The 21,238-nt window shown below is 48.7% G+C and overlaps 5 protein-coding genes across 5 annotated transcripts; 3 read left to right on the forward strand and 2 right to left on the reverse strand.

Annotated features, from left to right (window-relative positions):
* Positions 1-589: 589 nt before the first annotated feature.
* Positions 590-2,815, forward strand: AO090010000656 (uncharacterized protein; the record flags this gene model as incomplete). The annotated part of the gene is made up of 4 exons (XM_023233553.1): positions 590-635; positions 1,673-1,767; positions 1,817-2,189; positions 2,244-2,815. 4 exons carry the CDS (start codon positions 590-592, stop codon positions 2,813-2,815), a joined length of 1,086 nt encoding a protein of 361 aa, XP_023094272.1.
* A 2,800-nt stretch (positions 2,816-5,615) lies between these two features.
* Positions 5,616-7,367, reverse strand: AO090010000654 (glycoside hydrolase family 72 protein; the record flags this gene model as incomplete). The annotated part of the gene is made up of 4 exons (XM_001827563.3): positions 5,616-6,310; positions 6,362-7,123; positions 7,174-7,199; positions 7,255-7,367. 4 exons carry the CDS (start codon positions 7,365-7,367, stop codon positions 5,616-5,618), a joined length of 1,596 nt encoding a protein of 531 aa, XP_001827615.1.
* Positions 7,368-11,070: 3,703 nt separating this feature from the next.
* On the forward strand, positions 11,071-12,587 carry AO090010000652 (MFS transporter; the record flags this gene model as incomplete). Its single annotated transcript, XM_023233554.1, has 4 exons — positions 11,071-11,259; positions 11,381-11,782; positions 11,830-12,177; positions 12,228-12,587. The coding sequence occupies 4 exons, from the start codon at positions 11,071-11,073 to the stop codon at positions 12,585-12,587; spliced, it is 1,299 nt and encodes a 432-aa protein (XP_023094271.1).
* Positions 12,588-13,904: 1,317 nt separating this feature from the next.
* AO090010000651 (uncharacterized protein) lies at positions 13,905-14,657 on the reverse strand (the record flags this gene model as incomplete). Its single annotated transcript, XM_023233555.1, has 2 exons — positions 13,905-13,984; positions 14,240-14,657. The coding sequence occupies 2 exons, from the start codon at positions 14,655-14,657 to the stop codon at positions 13,905-13,907; spliced, it is 498 nt and encodes a 165-aa protein (XP_023094270.1).
* A 2,756-nt stretch (positions 14,658-17,413) lies between these two features.
* On the forward strand, positions 17,414-19,063 carry AO090010000650 (class I SAM-dependent methyltransferase; the record flags this gene model as incomplete). Its single annotated transcript, XM_023233556.1, has 9 exons — positions 17,414-17,626; positions 17,747-17,800; positions 17,908-17,952; positions 18,000-18,035; positions 18,096-18,214; positions 18,265-18,290; positions 18,344-18,374; positions 18,421-18,775; positions 18,830-19,063. 9 exons carry the CDS (start codon positions 17,414-17,416, stop codon positions 19,061-19,063), a joined length of 1,113 nt encoding a protein of 370 aa, XP_023094269.1.
* Positions 19,064-21,238: the final 2,175 nt, after the last annotated feature.

Here is a 21,238-nt window from a genome sequence, read left to right on the forward strand (position 1 = left end):
GATTATCACAGAAAGTCTACACTTCCGCCAGTAGAACCACTAACTTTCAACACTTGCCAGGCTACACTATACCAGAAGCAACAGTCAAGAACTCTGATTCAAACGAGAATCATGATATTGACTGACCTACCCCAAGAGCTAATACAGCACATTATCTACCTTTGCGATAATGAGACGCTTCGATCGATCATGGCCGTAACTCCCCAGTCACAGAAAAGTGTCCTAGCTGTCCTTAAACCCGAATTTCAGAAGCGGAACTTTGGCCTCTTCAAGAGTCTCAAAGAGTATGAGATCTGCAGCGTGGCAGGGAAATGTATCTGCTATGATACGCCTACTTTTAAGCGAGTAATAGCACGCGATGTGGCCGGTATAAAACAATACCTCGAATGGGGGCTTGATCTGCGACGTCACACCCTGTGGAAGCAGTTTGTTGCACCGAATCATGTGTAATTACAATGTCGAAATGATCGAATACCTGTTTAGCAATGGACACATCACGGAAGAGAATGTTTTCACAGTTAGGTGGCATTTCGGTAGTGTGGTAACCCTCGGTGACGCGGTGGTTCTTGGAGGATACAGCGACAAGGCCATGCTCTTCGTTGATATAGTGGGATCGAACATGGTTGCCTCCCTGAGTAAAGTTTCTATGTTTGAAGCATTCCGTCGCTTGAACGCGGGTGCGCTCAAACGCCTTATTGAAGCTGGCCTTCCACTTACTATTGGGGAGGACATCAACAACACAGTGCTTCATGTTGCACTTGATAACCGGGATGCGTCCGCTGTGCTAGAGTTCATTTTACCTCTAACACCCGAGCTTTACAACGAAACCAATACGGATAACGAAACAGTCCTCGGCCGGGAGATTACGCTCCCATTCATGAACGCTCTTCGCCCCTTTATCAAGGTGGATGGTATCTCTCCGTCATCTAATGGTCGTCGCCTGTCGCCATTGTACATCGCGGCTTCTACGCAGGATGTAAATACGGTGCTGTCTCTTCGGATTTACGATGCAGGAGTTATTATAGATGAGTCCAGAGTACTCGAACATTGGCTATGCTACCTCTCTTGCTCCATAGACATACGTACATGTTAACGCAATATAATCCAAAATTCCACATTGACATCGATAGTGTGCCATTGAGCTACAACCACCGCTAACACACTAGCAGAATTACTTAACTATCAAACTATGGCCCCAGTGCCAAGACAAACAATCTAGAACAATACCATCAAACCAGTCCGTCGGACTTGGCAATGCTCAAAGGGCCGTGGAATTGAGGACCTTTGGGGCGTCATGTATTTGAGATTTTTGACCATGCGGCCTCCCACTCTTATATTTTTTATTTTATTCATTTTCGTTGGAATATACGACCTGCATATGTAGGACACAATGCGTTGTACTCTACTATTTTTCTGTATTCTCTGTCTTGCATGGGCAAAGGACATAACCCCCCAATACGACGCCGAATTAGACGTAAGAAACTCCCACCCATTGGCGCTATATCACTTATTGGTGTATTTCAGAGAATAACGCACGTCTTCGTAACAAACATCACCCTCATTGATCCGACTGAGTCGCGTCAGCAAGAAGAATACTCGCGACTACAAGCTCGGCTTCAACGCTCCACTGGATCATCGGATACATCACATCCACGACAGAGGTTGCTCACAGCTCTCCATGCCTTCCATCGCTACAAAGAGCGCAATCTAGCTGAGACAAAGCGATGGCGGGATTGGTATAAGAAAATCCCTAAGAAACAGCGCTCGGTATGCGCTCCCGTAAAACTCATCGTATCCGATACTAATGACTAGGTAGATTGTCGAATCCACGGTTAAATATACCCGTAAACTGAATACAGTCGAACACCTTTTTGAGACAAACGAGCGACTGGCGCATGAGATCGTCAAGCATGGGATGCAATTCTATAACATTTCCCAAACTGAATTGGACCAGTTCGTCGAGGAGAATGAGAAGCAGGGTATCAACACCGACAAAACGAGTGTCTCGCAGGCGATGAAGCATTTCGTGCGCGATTGGGCTGATGAAGGGCACGACGAGCAGCAGGACGCATTCCCTTGCATTCTAGGTTCTCTTGCAAATATGTCGAGAACATTCGAGCATCCGTTGCGGGTGCTATTGCCTGGAGCAGGCCTGGGACGATTGGCACATGAGGTTAATGCACTAGGTGGTTAGTTCTGTTTTCAGCTACGACAAGGTCATTAATATGGACTAATCAAGATAGGCTTCGAGGTAACCATGAACGAATGGTCCATGTACATGAACCTCGCATATCGATATCTATCCAGCCTTTCGAGTGTCAACAGCAAGACTTTCCATCCGCATATCGATTGGTGGTCGCATCACGCGACGACTGCTGATCTGCAGCGTTCTATCTCGTTTCCGGATACACTGGCTAGTCCCTCTGTCCTCCTGGTAGAAGGTGACTTCACTACGGTATTTGCAGAAGATACGGGAAAGTATGACGTGATTGTCACATTGTTTTTCATCGATACTGCACGGAACTTGGTTTCGTATTTCGAAAATATCCATCGATTACTCCGCCCTGGGGGGCAGTGGATCAACCTGGGTCCATTGTTATACGGAAGTGCGCCCTTTTTGCAGCTCTCATTGGATGAGATTGTGGCTTTAACCGAGCACATTGGGTTTAAGTTTCAGGAGACGGACCCATCTTGCGGGGGTATAACAATACCTGGGTTGACAGTTCGTGGCAAGGAGGTGGCTTACGCCCGCAATGGGAAGGGGCTGAGTAAAAATGCATATCAGGCACAATTTTGGGTTGCCCGGAAGAATTGAAGTATGGTCCTCGATTGGCATCAGACGGGGGAACGTGGCTTGAGTACTCCTCTAGAGTGCAAGTCTTGTTGCGGCGACGGTCGACCTCATCTGAAGATACTTCCCAAGAGTGGTCAATTCATCAAAGGATACAACAAAGGGACGGGGAATATAATACCCTTATACGTCCTCAGACCAGATTGCAGAATAGGAGAAAAGCTCCATTCTAGAGGAATCTCCCAATCTTTGCGGTCTTGATATCGTTATTATGCGATGATTGGCACGCCCATAGCCCCTGCACACAATAGGCGACACCCGGGGGAACCCCCAAGGAGCGTGGAAGTCTCCTCAATGTTTTGTGTTTTCTTTGTTGAGTATCCACCAGCCAAACTTAGCTGTTTCAGATATTCTGGTAAACTATCCTGGATATACTTTAGACAAAGGTATCTAACATTGAATGAAACATACGATTATCGACCCGTCTAGGAGACCTCCAATTTTGCAGTTCTCAGACAGCTGCTCTAGAATTGTATGCCTAGGAGATATTTGATGGATGTAATCATCTATGTCATCCCCTCATTGCTTTGAGCCTGTTAAGGCTGTTATATGGTCGGATCACGCTAAATTGCGAAGAAAAAGGCCACAGAATAGTTTATTGCACCCGATGACCGGCCACAGGTAGCATTCTGCTTGTGTGTGTTACCGAACAAGGCCATTCAAGTCAATAGGCTGAGTGGTGTGGCTCCTTCATAGGATTGCCACAGAATAGGACATCTCCATACCTCCGCACATGCCAGCATTCAGACCAAGCCGTGATTGTGTATTGACACGTAAATCATGGCATATACCGTTGTAGTCTACTCTTCATACGGTATCATGATGCTGGCACCGGGTTATTCCTACTCAACTGTGGACATCTGGTTATATCGGTCCATCTTAAAGTGCAGGTTCCGCTTTGGTAAATTAATCTGCTCAAATACATAGCAAGTTTCTTGCTGCTAAAACCAAGATGGCTAAGTGACGTCCCTGAGAATTTGAATCCTACTTACATTAATCGATATAGTACAGTTTCAGATATCGCAGAGTGCCTTCAATTTCAATACATATATCGTCGACTGGTAGTTTCCATGCAGGTAAAAGGCACCCATACATATGGCAGTCACCGGGGTATGTATTGGTTTTCGAACCCGGATTGAATTGACGAAGCCAAAAATGGTTATAAGAATCCTTCTTCATCCCATAAAAGAGCCTGGTCAGCACTTCTTCTGTTCCTCCAGTATTTGAGGCATTATATTTCGGTACATATTCCACTAAAGTCATTCTCCATTTCAGAATGATAAAACCCGAACAAATCGCCGGTTTTTATGAAGTACTTAAGCATGGTAGTAAGGCGTTCAACCTTGTTCTCGAGGTTGGTGAATATACCAGCAAGTGCTACCACAGCTTCAAAGATACCAAACAAAAGTCTAGAGACCGTGCGAAACAAAGCCACCATACACATAAGCGCCAGTCAAAACCATATAAGCCTCATCTTAAGAAAGTCTATGTGCGATCTGCATATGACACGGACCAAGCCAGGCGCTACGATCGACAACAAGCAAGGAAGGTTGCACTTAGTGCATTCAAGAATAAGACCGCATGCCTTATACATCCCGGACAAAAATTTCGTTTAGACCCCACTTCTTTTCATAAAAGCTACGTTGTGACGATTGCCCAAGTCGAATGGGATTGTCCTGATGATAGAGCGTTGAGATCGATAAGGGAGGCTTTGAAGTCCGAGGAAGGCTCTGAAAATTTAAGGTTCGAATTCCGCGAACTACGTGATCGACGGAGATGTTATGTCTTTTGCAGGTGAGCTATTGATGTGAGACCAGAAGGGGATGAAGCACAAAGGCACTGGGTCATAGGCAAAATGTTCCATCTCGCAGCAGCGACGAATATCGATGGTTCGTGGCCGTCAGAATATATTTGTATACGAATCGTGTGTGTTTTTTCTGTACTCGACAATACATTGGGCATTATTTTCATTTCTCTTACAAGGTCTTAAGAAACATGGCAATTACTCAGTTTTTTGAACTCTGTCGGCAGTACAACATTTTGGCTGCTAAGAGAAACAGAATAGAAAGGCACAGCTATAGTCCTGCTAGACTGTCAGCATGAGCGATAGAAACAATCGTTAGATAGGCATGCTTTCTTCAGGAAACCGACGTCAGTGTAGTACCAATACCTTATCACCAAGTATCATAAAAATGACAAAAGACAAGACATCAAAGGAACACAACCATGTAAGGCTGAACAATCACAGCTCCAGTACCAGTGCTAGAAGTAGCGTTACTTCTCAAACCTCCTTTGCCAACACTATCATCCATGTTAGAAAGGCTTTACCTTGCTAAGTAGGAATCACATTTCTTCTAGGTCACACATACACTACCTGGAAAGTAACAAAGCCGTTGGTCCCTCTAGTCAAAAGCCATGATCCGTAGTTCTTACACATCCTACAACCCACGGAACCCATTCAGAATCCCCATCAAGTAATACAGAACAATGAAGACATTGTGTGCACAACGGGACTATCCTATCGAAGAAATTGAGGCAATACTCAGACACACAATCAGTACATGTCACACAAAGAGCTAAGAGGCACTGATTCAAGAACCTCCGCATTCCATAGTTGGCATTTTTCAAGCAACTTCGACTCGAAACCCAGGGCACCAGAATTGATAGATACGTCCACTAGAATGGAAGCGATCTAATATACAAGAAAAGCTAAGGAGCGACTAAGGTGAGTGTAAGATCAAATCCGCATATCTATCCAACCAATTTACAGCATAATCATAAACAATGCAGCGCACACGGCAGTCACAATGTATGCGCCCAGCTGAACAGATCCAACAACCACCATAGTGCTACCCGTGGTAGGAGCCAAACCGGAAGAAGTGGAAGAAGAGGCAGACGACCCGGAGGTACCGGTGGGCTGAGAAGTGACGGTACCCGTACCGGCAGTACCAGCCTGGCTCATCAGGCTGGCGCAAGTGCCAGTCGCCTTAGTGGTCGAGGTCACAGTGGCCGAGCCACCGAAGCTACAGGCCGATGAAGCAGAGTTCTGTTCGGTGTAGTACTTGTTGAGGAGGAAGTTGAGCTGCTGCTTGGGGCTGCACATGCCGTAGGCGCCGTAGCTTCCAGTGGTGGCGTTACTGGACACGCCCGAGCATGTAGTGTATCCACAGATCAGAGAGAACAGGTCGGCATAGTCGTCACTGGAGACGGAGTCCTTCACAACACAGGCGGCGGCGTCAGACATGCACTCACACAGGTTTTCGTTCGGGGTAGGAGGCAAGGGGGTCTGGGTGGCTCTCCAGTCGCTGTCGACGGCCGGGCAGCTTTGCAGGGCAGTGTTGGTAGGGGTGTAGGAGGCTTTGTTCACACCAGAGGGGGTGGCGCTGGCGATGTGCTTCGAGTAGGAGGTGAAGTCAGCAAGCTTGCTGACACTGGTGCTGTCGACGATTGAAACGAGACCTATACAGAGAATTAGTGACCGTGGGGTTCGTTCTGCTTGGACGGTCTTACCGTAATCGTTGGTTTCTTGGAAGTACATGTAAACAATACCGCCAGACCACACGTCATTCATATTGTCACCGAACAGGGCATCAACTTCGGTGAACTGACGAGGCTGGACCTCGTTACAGCCATACTCAGCGAAGAAGACAGGGACAGAGTAGTTAGCGAACTCTTCCGTGCGGTCCTTGTAGCCAGAGGCTGAGTATGACGAGTCACCACACCAGGAGTAGATGTTATAGCCCCAGAAGTCGATGCTGTCCTCTTCGCTTTCGCAGTTAAAGTAGTCGGCCATGTTCACCCGGATAGTAGAGTCATCGTTAGTGGCATATCCAACACCCATGGTGCGGTAGCCTTTCTGCTTGATGTAGGATTTCATGTCACGGACAGCTGCCTTGACAAACGCGCTAGCATCGGTCGTGGCGACTGTGTTGGAGACTTCGTTACCCGCAAAGAAACCCAAGGTGTTATTATACTGAGCCAGCTCATCAATGACGGCTGTGTAGCGAGAGTAAAGAGTAGTTTCCCAAGTAGGATCGCTCCGGTCGATGGACTGGGTGGGATCAGAGAGATCCGAGACCACGTAGATACCTGCATCGGCCAGCAACTGCATGCACTCGGTATGGTCGGAAGTCGGGTCGATGGCGTAGACCCGAATTGTGTTAGTGTTCAGTTCCTGCATGATGGGCACGTCACGCTTGCAAGCTGTAGCATCGGCCAAGGGGTCCTTGTAGCTGCTAGTGCCATTGGTGGTACCGTTGCTGGAGTAGTCCTCTGCGCGGGTTAGTAGCTGTGAGGAGGGAGAAGATTTCCGAGAGACCTACGTTGATAGGCAACACCACGAATGTAGCTGACATGATTAGCGAGAACATGGGATGGGTCCCAGATGAGGGTCAGAGACTTACAATTGGGTATTGTTACTCGAGTAGAAGAATTTGGAACCCTTGATGACGATAGGGTCAACATCGGCCACAGCGGTGCCCAACAGGGCCGCTCCCACTGCCCACGAAAGCTTCATCGTAGTATAGAATAGGAAGATTGGTTGTATTGGGACTAGTGAAGAAAAAGCGATGGGATATAACGAATGTCAGGAATGTATAGATACGAAAAGAGCGACTGGCAATAACAACAACGCTCCAAACAGTCTGGGAGAAAAAAGGACAGCGGCCCCTGTTAAATTCTCGCCGCAGACTCTGCAATCTGGTATTAATAGCAACGTCTCATTATGCTTTATCCGCTGGCGACACACCAGGGAGACCGCCCCGCTATACAGCATCGAACGCGTCACCAGCCACGGCGTCGCTTGTCTTGTGCAGTTTGGTCTATACCTCAAAAGCTTAGCTCGCCATTAATGTCGTGGACATGGAGCAGCGGATCTTCAACGTCGCTCTGAGATTGGACAGAGCGACGGAGTGGGACGACGATGCTAACTGCCGGCGCATCACTAGATAGTGCGGATGTGGATGCCGAGTGGATTGGCCTTATCTCCGAGCAGAGAATTTAAATTCTTATCCGTCGGATTTCTTGCGCAGTGGAGAAATCACTAGATTTTCCAAACGTGCTTTCTATTGAGCTTCGATGGCTGCCTAGAATATTTTAATTAATCTTTAATCTTTTAAGTCGGTGAAAATGCGACCCATTGGCCCAATATTTGAGATCTTCAGGCCACTAGAAATAATATAATATTCACACGGTCCCAGTCATAATATACATACAGACAATCGCTCAATGAACCATTCCCATCATATCATTTTCGGAAAACAAAAGCAACTCCCAAGATAACACCAATTCCCAGTCCCAATTTCCATTTATTACATGGCATTCTCTCGCCGACGAGCTTCAATGGCCGCCTCGAAGCCACGGATGGTATCGAGCGGTCGTTCCAGTCGGGGGCGAGTCGGGTTGGAGCGATCCGGATCGGCTAACGAGAGAGGTTAGCCATGGGACCAGGATTAGGGTTACTGCGCACACTTACTGATAATCTCGCCCTTTGCATCGCGATGCTGCATGGATCGCAAAGAGAACAAGGATGTACCACCGATCGCATTGGCAACTAACCTAGGTCAACCGCGAGTTCGCCATCACACTGAGACAAATTGATATACTTACTCGGCTGCTCTTCTCTCAGGGCGGCATTTGGATCGGCCTTATTGGAAAGGGACTTCTTGTAGCTGTGGGAGGAGACCGATTCGGTCCGCTGACTTGCTGCGCTGGATGCCATTGTGTGTGACTTGGGAAGTATCCAATTGAGAATTTTGAGTGTTTGGGGTAGTTGAATGAAAGGTATGCAGGTACGCTCGAGCTTATATAGATAGGTAGATAGAGAATGTGGGGTTCAGGAAGACGTCGGATGTTCTCTGAGTAGTAATAGTAAAGTGTCTTCACTGACAATGTCAAATCTAATGATGGATTGAGTTCCGTCTAGACCCCTGACGGTCTTTGTCGCTTAAATCGGCCGGGACCTGGGGTTCCTTCTTTTTTTGGGTTTTTGGATTATTTTAGAACCGAAATCACGCAACGGCCACCAATGGCGATCGTCGCTTGAGTGCGCTGGTTTTTGTGAGACTGTGACGCGGCCGTATCGGGTCACTCATGACGTTTCTCCCCCAATTTGTTCCGTTATCCTTTGTCATGATTGGTGTCTGGCAGGCCAAGCTTCAACTAATGCAGCAAACCCAAGGCTTGGCTCTGACTAATGGCCAATCACGGTTGTAATTCTCTCGGTCAGAAAAATGGGCCACGCAAGCACGGGGTCATGGCTGTGGCGATGCCCTCACACTTATTAGGCATCCAAATTCACCATTGGTCGTTCCTGTTCCGTACCTGGCAAACAGACCATTCTGGACTACAAGGATTGCCCCAGGATTGTCCCGTCTTCCAGTGATTATCCTTCAGTTTCCCTTACTAATGCAGTGCTTCATAACGCATCGTCGCCAGATCCGGAACATATCTTCGTCAACCATGACATCAATGACCAACGGGTACCTGACATGGAACCGTCAAGTCTATCCCAGTAGGAACACTGGAATCCAGTCACTGTCCCTGTCAGGGGAAGAGTCAAATCATCCTCGGCGGCTGGGAGACCGCCCTGTGTAACATGTGATCTTTCTTTCACCTGACTTGGCCGCACGCTTCCGCTTCCGGCATCCTCGGGCCTCCGCGGCTTAACCAAGACCTGGTCCTTCTCTTAGTCAACGGACCTCCGAAACTCTCGAGACTGTCCATTGCACTAGTCTCACTATGCACATGATGGCACCAATACCACTACTACAACTACAATTAGCAACTGCCTCGGTGAATCATTTCCAAATACTCCGTACATTCCGAAGTTCGCACGCAGGAAGAAACCATCCAAAACGATCGACTTTGTTCCCAGGCTGAGTCAGATCCACTATTCTTCAATGTGACCAACCCGTTCAATACCAGAGTAGGACTTAGAAAGGATTGTTCTTAGTGAGACTTGACCCACGTGAGATCGCACTGTTCCTTGCAGAAATTGTATCGATAAACTCACAGCCCAATGTTCGGGTACAAGTGGATCCATCACAGCCACATCAATGGTGATATATTATCCCCCGGCTGGCCCGAGCCATCCTTCTATCCCCGAGCTCGCCTGCTATTTTTAACATCTGGGGGATTCCTCACCACGTTGCCAGAGACATGAAACAGGCCTCACTCAAGGCAGGATTGAGACCAGCCGCTATTGGGAGACTTGACTTCACCAGGTACTCCCCGTGTACCTCCGACACAACAAGCTGGAAATCGGAAACACTCAATGAGCTGAACTTCGCGAAAGAGTTCGGAATAACTATCCAAGTCTGCCGCCATTTTGTCGATGATGCTCTCAACCGTGAAAGGGAAGCATTGGCACCCCCTGTGGAGTGAAACCGATTGCGCGATGTTCTGATGCTATAAAGGGACTATTGGAAGTCAATTAACACTACTGCTGTAGCACAACTTCCTTTCACAGATTTCCAGCGGGAAAATGAGGAGCCGTCGACCGTCGTTGCCCGCCAACAACCCTTAGACGACTTGCTCCGTAGATCGGATTCCTTGTCTATTCGGGACCTTTGGAGAACATGGTTACCGGCTTTATGACTTCAATCGGAGAAGAATTCATCCATCTGTGGCACGCTATCGCGACTTCAACAAGCGCGTGATCGTCCGCCTTCATGAGTCAGTATGCGGAAGAGCCCGACTTTGTAGATTACCTGCGCATTATACCGATTTCTGATATGTTTGATAATTGGTATGAGGGACTAGCAGTCCTACGTTCTAAATTGCTAATCTACAAAGCGTTGTACCACACAAGAAACGGATTATCACCCTTCAGATGCTAAGACCAAGTTGTCAAGTCAATACACATCTCATTGAGTCGCAGCAGACACTGTATCTCCATCATTCTTGATTATTTTTGTTAATGCCGGCAGATTGCTGTCCAGATGAATGCATTCCAAGCAGATCATCTTTCTTTAACCTTTCAATGACCACTGCTTCGATCAAACATAAACATACCTATTGCCCAGTTATCTCCATGGTTTTCCCGAAGTTTAGCCGATTTGACGTCATGACCGAAAGCTCGAATTGTTCATCTTGGCACTTGGCATGTGCGGGGAGAATACGATCGATTCCTCAAGATGATAGAGATACATCTCACTCATCATCGGTATCAATTGTCAACTGATCGCTTGGTCTCACAGTCGGTTTCATAGACCAACAAGATGGCGGCAGCGGATGGCCCCGTTTCCAACGATCGGGAAGAACAACCGTCGTTTGAGTTGTCAAGGCAGGAGCCTCCCCAGATATTCCATCAAGCAGAGCGATGGAACCATCCCCGGTCCAATATACTCAAAACATTGGCTACTTATTGGAGCTTTCTAGTTATGGGCATGAATGACGCTGCGTATGGGGTGAGCGATCTCATAACTTCCAATATATGTGATCACTACTGACATTAATAGCCTTTGATACCTTACGTCGGTCTCCCAATATCCCAGATAGACGTGTTTGATCAATGCTAAAAACATACAGCTTGAATCTCACTACAATTTATCCTACACGGTTGTGTCACTTGTATTCTTCTCACCACTTGGTGGCTACACTCTCGCTGCTTGTCTAAACAATCGAATTCACGCTAAGCTTGGCCGTCGTGGCGTTGCATGGCTGTCTCCTGGGTGCCATATCATTGCGTATATAGTCAATTGTCTGCATCCACCATACCCGGTCTTGGTTGTGTCATTCATCTTTGCGGGCTTTGGCAATGGACTTAGCGATGCCGCGTGGAATGCCTGGCTAGGGAATATGGCGAATGCAAACCAGCTCCTTGGACTACTACACGGTTTCTATGGCGCTGGCGGAGTACTAAGTCCTTTGATAGCCACTTCCTTGATTACTAAAGCTCATCTGGAATGGTATTACTTCTATTACATCATGGTACGCAAAAGTCTAGCCAACTGCCAAACAATCACTAACATTTCTAGATTGGCTGCGCGGCGCTCGAATTCGCGTTCCTTCTCACGGCTTTCTGGGATTCGCCCGGCACACCTGTCGAAGACGCTTGCGCCGATGAAAGCAAAGGTGGTCTCCGTCAAGTTCTCTTTAAAAAAACGTATGCCAGGGTAACTTGGCTGTGTGCATTTTTCCTTCTCGGTTATGTAGGAATTGAAGTTGCACTCGGCGGATGGATCGTAACATTCATGATGCAAATCCGCAACGGAGAAGCATTTGCCAGCGGCATGACGGCTACTGGATTTTGGCTAGGACTCACCGTAGGCCGGGTGGTACTGGGCTTCGTGACGCCGCGAATTGGAGAGAAGGTCTCTATTGTGGTACGTAAGAAGTCTCACCTACAGCCCCATCGCAGCTAACCAATCAACAGGTATACTCACTACTGGCTATTGGACTGGGTCTAATTCTCTGGCTTGTGCCTAATTTTTATGCTTCGGCGGTCGCTGTCTCCCTCCAAGGCTTTTTCCTTGGCCCTTTCTTCCCTGCTGTCGTGGTCGTAGCTACCAAGCTTCTCCCGAAGTCGCAGCATGTCAGCGCCATTGGGTTTGCGGCTGCGTTCGGGGGAGGAGGTGCAGCTGTTCTACCCTTTGTGGTCGGTGCCCTTGCACAGGCACGAGGAGTGGAGGTTCTCCAGCCTTTCATCATCGGCTTGTCCGGAGGTATTCTCTTGCTGTGGTTAGGGCTGCCGCGGATGCCAAAGAAGGGAGAAGGAAACCGTCTCAGTGCTTGATCATTGCCCTGTCTGGGACACTGACATCTGCCCACGGAGACTTCCGACCCAACTGGAGCCGGTGTACATATGGAGTCCAACCGGGTAAACCACCCAGTCAGTTGGATGTCTTTTTCATGTCTTACATATCGAGGAAGTCTCCGCAATCTCTCGATCTCCGATATCAACTTAGGGCACATCTAAGCAATCATCCTGCAGTTTCGATGCCCATGCACCCCCGACCGCCATCCCACGCATTTATCTATCGTGATGTGTGTTCGCAATGATCTACTTCGTCTGACCGCAAGTGACCTGCTTAGAGGTCCAAGATGGATTGACACATCCAACATCTCATCTAAGCCAATCATTGCGGCAAAGGTGACGAAACCTGCAGGGAAGTCTTGTCTTGCCCTCGCAAAACGCCATTGGCCATCGATATGCCCCTTCCTAGGCGACAAAAGTACGTGTAGCGCCACTGACGAATAAAAGTCTGCCTCCTTCGGCACTTCGAGTCATGTTCGGCAACCTTCCTGCTGTCACCCGCTTCAGCGACGTCCGTATAAACTCTATGGCGTAGGCCTTGGTTTCCGTCTCATTGGTGGGGTTGATGTGGATACGACGTAGCCCCTGTTGATGATGTGGACTATGGGAGATATACTTGGAGCAGGTTTCCTACAGGACTGACTTTCTGAGGGTTGTGTAAATTTGAGGAACCATATTTCTGACCATTATTACTCCCTATTATCTAGATTTGTAGTGTTTTGGTGGGGTTCCTTCTCCATAAGTATGTTGTAGAGGCTAGATGGATAAATATACAACTTCCGGTGTGTTGCCAATGGTCAACCTCTTTCCCTTTTTTGCTATAGGCCTATTTTCTTATTGTCTTATTTTTATTCATTGATATAAACGATTGCATTGGTACACATCATATAATTTGAAACAAAGTTGCCAGAGGTTCATGTATTTTTCTCTGGACTGAAATTGCCAAGGCAATGTTGCGGGTGTGCGTCCAAACCATTCAACGCCCCGTATGCAAGGATGTCCGATTGTGCGATGAGCTATTCCACATATGACCCTATGCGCATAGCTGATTTCCATCCAGACCAATTCTACCTACGGTGTAAACTTTGGTGGTCACGCTCGGTTAGGATGAACGCAATTCGGTAGAGGAATATTTATGCCTGGTTTGAAGCGACCGAGACTCGGAATACCACTCCGGGGCATCGATTCCACATTCTAGATTTGTCCCGCATTCCAGGTTACGGGGACAACGTGGCATCGTGTGCAGTCATTTTTAGTTGAACGAAAACAAAGGAGAGTCCGGCTGACAAGCCCGATTCACTCGGTGAGAAAATAAGAAGTCGGATCCTGGTCGACATAACCATGCACAGAGCCGGCGACCTGGTCCAAATGACGAGCTGAAGTTCGTCATGTCTTGAGCGCAAGAGTCCCCATGGACAATGCAAGCTGATCAAGCCAATCGAGGGATTTCACCTCGTTCGTGCCAGTGCCCTCGTCGGTCACGGATATTGTCCCTTCCGGAGCTGGTTGATACGTGACCCTGTTCCAGGGACTCTGAGCGGGATTATTTTCATCGGAACCGAGCATCCGGACTTTGCTAGCAGCAAGCAGCACGAGGAGCTGGTCAAGGAGTGCTAACGCCGAGTCCATACCTCGCAACGATCGATGCGCAATGGTGTGCACGAACTGCTTCGGGATAGACCCATCCAGAGGACTTCTCTTCTGCACCAGCTGAGTGTTCATCTGAAGCTCCAACAGCGCAGCCAACCGCCGTTGCAAACCCCGCAAGAGGTCTCGACTGCAACGAATCTCCGCGGTGAGGGACTCCCTCGACGATTCGGATGCGTTCCCAGCAATCATATCACGGGTGCGCACCAGGTACCCCGGACAGAGTAACACCTCCTCGAACGCATTCTCGGTGATCTCACCCAGTCGGCTGCCCTTCCCGTCGCGTTCCTCCGCCAGTAACGCCTCCCGATTCATCGTCCGCCACTCCTCGCTTTCCAAAAAGCACGGCTCCTGGCAAGTGAAGGCTTCCGCTACCAGAAACGCCCGGTACGTGGTGTACATGGTACGCCCGAAGCCTGAGCGATGGGCATCCGGACCACGCAATCGGAACAACGCCCTGTTATACATGTGTCGACTCGCCTGGAGCTGGTCATGGTCGTGATGTCGTCGCGCCAAGAACCAGGTGATCAAACAACGAATACCCCAATTAACGGCGCTCGACTGCGCAGCGGAATGATGTCGCACAAAGTCGACCCAGGTGAGATCGACGCGGGCAGAAAACGCGGCGTACAAGTTCGGGAAGATCGCGTAGACGACATCGGAGAAGACCTCTTTCAGCTGTGTGTCCAGAGCAGTCGCGGTCAAGTTCGGCGCGACGGATTGGTCGATCGTAGGTCGGGCGAGCACGAGTGCCTGCTGGTGGTGGTATCCGTTCGGCGTGGGTTTAGATGGACGTGCGTCGTCGGATTTGGAAGTGCGGGTGGATTTAACGACGGCTGGGGCGGTTTTATGGTAGAATTGGAATCTCTTTTGGTAGCCAGGGCAGGTTATTTTGCGCTTTTGACAGCGTAGACATTCTGGTCGGGTTTGATCGCACTATTCTTTTTCATTAGGATGGGAATTTTCTGCTTCAATATGATATTCTTGTTCTTTTTCTTAAAGCCTTATTTTTAAAATCTTATTTTTTTTTTTTTTTTTTTTTTTTCTCTGGAGTGGGAACGTGGCCGAGGCAGATTAACAATGGAGCACCCACTTTGACCCGCCGCTGGAGACAGGCGCGACAGCCAGTGCTGCGCGGTACGCCAACCATTCTTCGCTACTGCTCGTCAGAAGGGAGGCATAAACTGAATACGAAGATACTGAGGAAGGGGACAGAGTGATAGGCTTGTTGAGGTGCACAAGCCCTCGCAGCTTGAGAGAAACGGGGAACATCCGACGAGCCGCCCCTCTTCATCCGATGACCCTCGTATATCGGAAGGTATTATCGCTCGCCAAGAGACGGTGCCCCTCCCCAACTACGGGATATGCACCTTATGCACGATTCCTGGAAGGAACACACTAAGATTGGTGAGAGAAGGCGTTAGAACTTAGTCTGCCACTACGTGTGCGCCGGATTTTAGCCCTAATCAGGATCTAATTGATTGTGTACGACGAGTCAGGAAGTAGGACAGACCGTTATCTAGCCGCTCGGTAGTATGTGATCCTGTTCTGTCCCCAACAGCCATCTTATCAAACTTAAAATCAAAGTTGATGGACGATAAATCAAACGAGATGTAGCTCCGTCCTCCGGAGTGACCTGCTAACATGCGATCTCCTCCCCTCGTGTCTTCCGATCTCCAGTGCGAGTTAAACTCGGGTTCCAGGCTCGACGAACCACGGAACGCCGAGCAGGAAGTAATTAAATTGCAAAAGATACCGTGCGCACTAGCGAAAGGCAAGGGCCTGATTGGCTGTCAGGCTTCTCGTACTTTTGAATCTTGCGGGCAGCTGCAAAAGCCCTTCCTTCGCTCTCGTAGCTTGTTCTAGACTGCTCAGTTCATGATGAGCTAAGAAGCACACAAACAGGGTTTAGACTTAGAAGTTAGAGTCGCATTTGCCAACACACCAACGGCTCTTGCCTTTTTAAGGATGTGATGCATCGATCCGTCTAGGGGGGTTGTGGAGCCAGCAAGGGTCAATGACTTCGCTATGCACAAGATTCGTGCATTGAGACGGAAGCCCCCCACCGCCACATGGAATCAGTAGAAACGGCTCAGTCCGATCCCTACAGATGCTCGGGATTCTTTTCCATGGCCTTTCGTGGACCACATGAGCCTGAAGAATTGAGACCACGGTGACGTGGCGTGATTGGAATTGCTGACAGCGGGTAGTGGAGGTGGTGCCGACGCCAGGAGGCAATTTTTCTCTAGGATCAGGAGAGTAGAAGAATTACCTAACCCCTCCTATACTATAGTTACTACGTAGCGAATTGTTATCAATAGGCGTGCGATCAATCTTTCTGGCTACCCAACTGGACGTGGCGAAACGGTTGCCTTTGTCTCTCCCTTTTTCGATACAAAGAATTGGGATGTGGTTATGCCCTAATCGAGGGGGGCATTGAGAGAGGGAAAAAAAAAAAAAAAAAAAAAAAAAAAAAAAAAAAAAAAAGGACAAAACGCCTGAGCACAGAAAAAATGGCAAAAGATCCGTCCAGTGGATCCACTAGACCTTCAACCAACCAGTTAACCGATCACTTAGATGGTCACTAATGCCGACTAATAAGTGGCTAAAGCTGTTGGCCTCCCAAAAGAGCCACAAGACCTCCTCGATCGACGGTCGCGGCACATTGCTGGTGCATCCGTGCAAATGCGAACGAACGAGTGACGGGCGTAATATTATGATGGAATGGGATTGATCATTGAATAGTGCCAGGAGCCGAACGGGACTTGTGTCTTTTGCTTCGCGAAAGTTGGCCAGCTTTTTGAGACACCGCAAATCTCTCAACGGCGGTCCCGCTATGCAGCCTATCGACGAGTCCGATTTAAAGACTCGCTGCAGTTGGGACCACAATTGCTCGTTCTTCAGCACCTTTTTCTCCCCTTTCCTGCCGATTTTCCCTTCCTTTTCCCGTGGAATATTTTCTTTTTTACCGCTATTGATTCTATTACTATTATTCTTATAATTAGCTAGTAGGGGTATTGATTTATTATTTTTTTTTTTTCTTTTTCCCATTCCCCGGATTATTCTGGTTTCTATTCCTACCATTCCACAATCACCTACTTTTGCCTCCTCCCTGAAATTGTCTTCGTATTACTGCCATCCGCAATTCTTGAACAAGAATGGCATCCCGTAGCGAACCACCACAGAAACGCCCCCGGGAGGAAACTCCACCGGAGAGTCCACCACCACAAGTTGAACCGGAACCTCAACCTGAACCTCAACCGCAAGCTGAGCCGGAACCCGAACAGGAACAGCAACCAGAAATCCCACAGGGACATATTCAGGGCATCATCGAGCCTGATGTTGTTTCTTCTTATCTTCTTAGTACTGGGGTGAGATCCAGCTAACTAGAACTTACCAGACCTTTTCGGATGCCGACGGTGATTCCTTATATGCGGGATCGTAAGTGGCGAAGTTCTATCTCGCCCAATTCGATTGGCTGACAATTGTAGTCTGGGAGATGCCAGCTATACCACCAGTATTACGTCGAGTGCTATGAATTATCAGTAAGTATCCGATTCACATTTCTGTCGGGATGTTGCTAACGGCACAGATATGAGGTATTTCTTGGCTCAACCGCGATATGGCGGCGCTTACTAAGTATATCTTATAGAATGGTCGCAGATATCATTCGTACCATGAGGGTGAATACATTCTGGTGAGTACTACATTGCCCTGTTTTAGGAGGTCTACTAACTGAGATAGCCTAATGATGAACAAGAACAAGACCGTCTGGACTTGGTTGGTTGAGCCCGCTGGAATCATCGGTGAATGATAGAATGGCCGCACTAACGAGAACAGAGCCACCACATCTATCGGATGATTTTGAAAGGAGAGCTGCACGCGGCCCCTATTAAGAACCCCGCTCGGGTCCTGGATATTGGTACCGGAACTGGAATCTGGGCCATTGATTTTGCAGAGTAAGTCCGACCGGATGTGAGAGTCAGTGGCGGAATACTGACGATATCAGCGAACATCCCGAATCCGAAGTGATTGGTACGGTATCTCGTTCTGGCTACAAGAAACTCTGTATTGACTGGTCGGCTCAGGAAACGATCTCAGTCCTATTCAACCGTCATGGTATGAGCGATGCGTCCCAGTCTATCGAATGTTACTAATTGATTAGGATCCCTCCCAACCTCCGCTTCGAGGTGGATGACTTCGAAGCACCCTGGTCTTACAGCCAGCCCTTCGATTACATCCACGGCCGTGAATTAGAAGGCTTCATCCGCGACCACGACCGCCTGTTCCGACAGGCCCTGGCGAACCTGAAGCCCGGTGGATGGTTTGAAATCGCCTCGATCGAAGTCAACTGCTTCTCCGACGATGACACACATCTCAAAGCAACATCGATGATGGAGGGAGTCAAGAACATGCACATCAGTGCCAAGAAATTCGGCAAGGATTTCGACACCGTGAAGAATTGGAGGTCGCAGATGGAAAACGCCGGCTTCGTCAACGTTCGCGAGGACGTTTATAAGGTACGTAACTTCTACCGTGCCCGGTGCACAAGGAAACGCTAACGGCAACAACAGCTCCCCCAAAGCCCCTGGCCCAAGGACCCCAAGATGAAGGAGCTCGGTCGTTACCACCAGGTCAACATGATCGAAGCCATGCCGCCCTATTGCTATGCGCTGTTTACGCGGATGCTTGGTTGGCACCGGATCGAGATTGAGGCGCTGGTGGCAGGTATGCGGAAGGAATTGCGCGATACGTCGCTCCATCTGTACTCGCGACTGCATATCATTTATGGGCAGAGAGCGCTGTGACTGCCTACCGATGATCGATAATTAATGAATTTGCATCTATGCATTGGGATTGTCAAGTATTTTCTGAGCGAATTATTGCATGTGTCCTGCCGTGGAGCATGGGACGTTGATTACTATGCGAATTTTATTTGGATTGTCTATACTCTAAGCTGACTACTGTATGTCCTAATTGTGAAAAAATGTATCCGAGACTCGTCCGCTACGTCTTACGAAGGCATGGAACCGCCACTATCCCTTTCACATTGGTTCACTACTAGGATCGGTTTCATGTTAAGCTAATGAGCCGCCTTGGCAATCATCTACCATGTCAACAGTCGTGATTAAACTTCCATTGTTAGGTATCTAGTGTCGGGTTATTGGAGCTCCGTGTTCCCGAATAAAGCTATCGAATGCTTTCTTTGTGTGACCTGACCCTGGCTGTTTGAAATACCCGAAGTACGTACTCGATATAGGATTCACATTGGAAGGTTTCGCGGACATCCAGAGTCCACGCTATACCCTGTCTGTCAAGCATTGCCGACAGTTTCATTGTCAACTCGTGTGTGATACGTTTCCATCCCACTTTGCACGGCACGGCAGCTTGTATAGACAATGGAAGCCCCGCTGAAGCTGATTCTTTTTTTCTTCCAGATGGGACCCTTCCTCCCAAATAAGACCACCTGCTGTCATATCGGGCTTTATGCATCGTAACTGTGGACGCCTCGGCGATGGGTGGCCTAACACCTTCCTGGCGGTAGACTCTACAGTAACGCAAATTCTGTTAGGCTTTTCTTTAGGTGCATATCGAGATAAGGGACATCTGAGATTAGCGTCCGGGCGAAGGCCTCGGGACGGGACACTGGTACTCGATCTCCACCCTTATAGTTAAATCGAGACTGATGCATATTGACCCGGGATGTATATTCCCGTTCCCGTCTCGACGGACCGTTGGGTATATATAGTTGGTACGACACGACTTCTACAAATGAGGACCACGCGACCTGTTACCAATCATGGTTAAGGCTGAGGTCTATCTCATCTTCCAGGAAAAAAGTCATATGTAACTGTAACCCTCCAGGCTGGTCTTCAGGTGCCTCTCGCATTCTGTTCCCCAAAATAGGCAATGCGTATGACGTATATCTAGATCACGTGATATAAGACGTCGATTATTGTTCGCCTCGTATTCTCGCCAGGACATTGATTCTAAACATAGACGTCTCATAGAGCTCTGATTGTTAGTTGTATCTGAAATGCCGACCCCAGCGAAACGGAAGCGGGCGAGTAAGCCGAAAGTGCGGACGGGCTGTATCACCTGCAAGTTAGTGCTACTGGCTATTAGAGCCAAATCCCGAGCGGAGCTCAAACAAGGAGAGGATCGGTGCTAAACTATTTGCGATGCAGGATCCGGAAAGTGAAGTGTGACGAAGGCAAGCCCGCCTGCGCTCGGTACGACTAACACAGCAGACCCAATGAGGGTAGATGGGGCCATGGACTGACAATCTGTCTCAGGTGCGTTAGTACAGGACGAAAATGCGACGGCTACGCTTCGCAGACAACATCATCAAATATCTCCCAGCCGCTCCTGACAGCCGTGACGGCCAAGTCGAGTACGGAGTCACGCGCGCTGGAATTTTTCTTTCACAAGTCGTCCTCCCAGCTCTCCGGGTTCTTTGAAGGCTCGTTCTGGAAGGTCACTGTCCTCCAACTCAGTCTTGTGGAACCCGCTATTCGCCAAGCCATCGCTGCCATAGGCTCACTGCATGAGCACAAAGGAGGTTGTAAACTGCTCCCCTCGTTTAATACCGCAGGTGGCGATCCACATCCGGCCATCCAGCTGTATACCCGGGCTCTTCGCTCGACGATAGAGAAAAGCGCCGCCGATACGGGCGCCATTCCCGTAGTCGTGGTGGCGAGCATTCTGTTCACGGCCTTTGAGTTTCTTAGGGGGAACGCGTCCGCTGCAGCGTCGCATATATCGAACGGTATTAACCTCCTGTGGGCATGGCGCGAGAAGACCGGTAGTCGGCCGAGGGTGCCGTGGGGCCAAGGGTATTCTTCGTTCCAGTCGTACTTTGTGGAAACGGAACTGGCTCCGATTCTTAGTCTTTTCAATCTCAACAGTTCCGAGTTTCATCCCGGCACACGCCGAAAGGTCTTGCTGAACCCGGTTGATACCGGTCTGCTCATTCTAACGGA

Source organism: Aspergillus oryzae, chromosome 8 (genome assembly GCF_000184455.2).
Source record: "Aspergillus oryzae RIB40 DNA, chromosome 8".
Lineage (NCBI taxonomy): Eukaryota > Fungi > Ascomycota > Eurotiomycetes > Eurotiales > Aspergillaceae > Aspergillus > Aspergillus oryzae.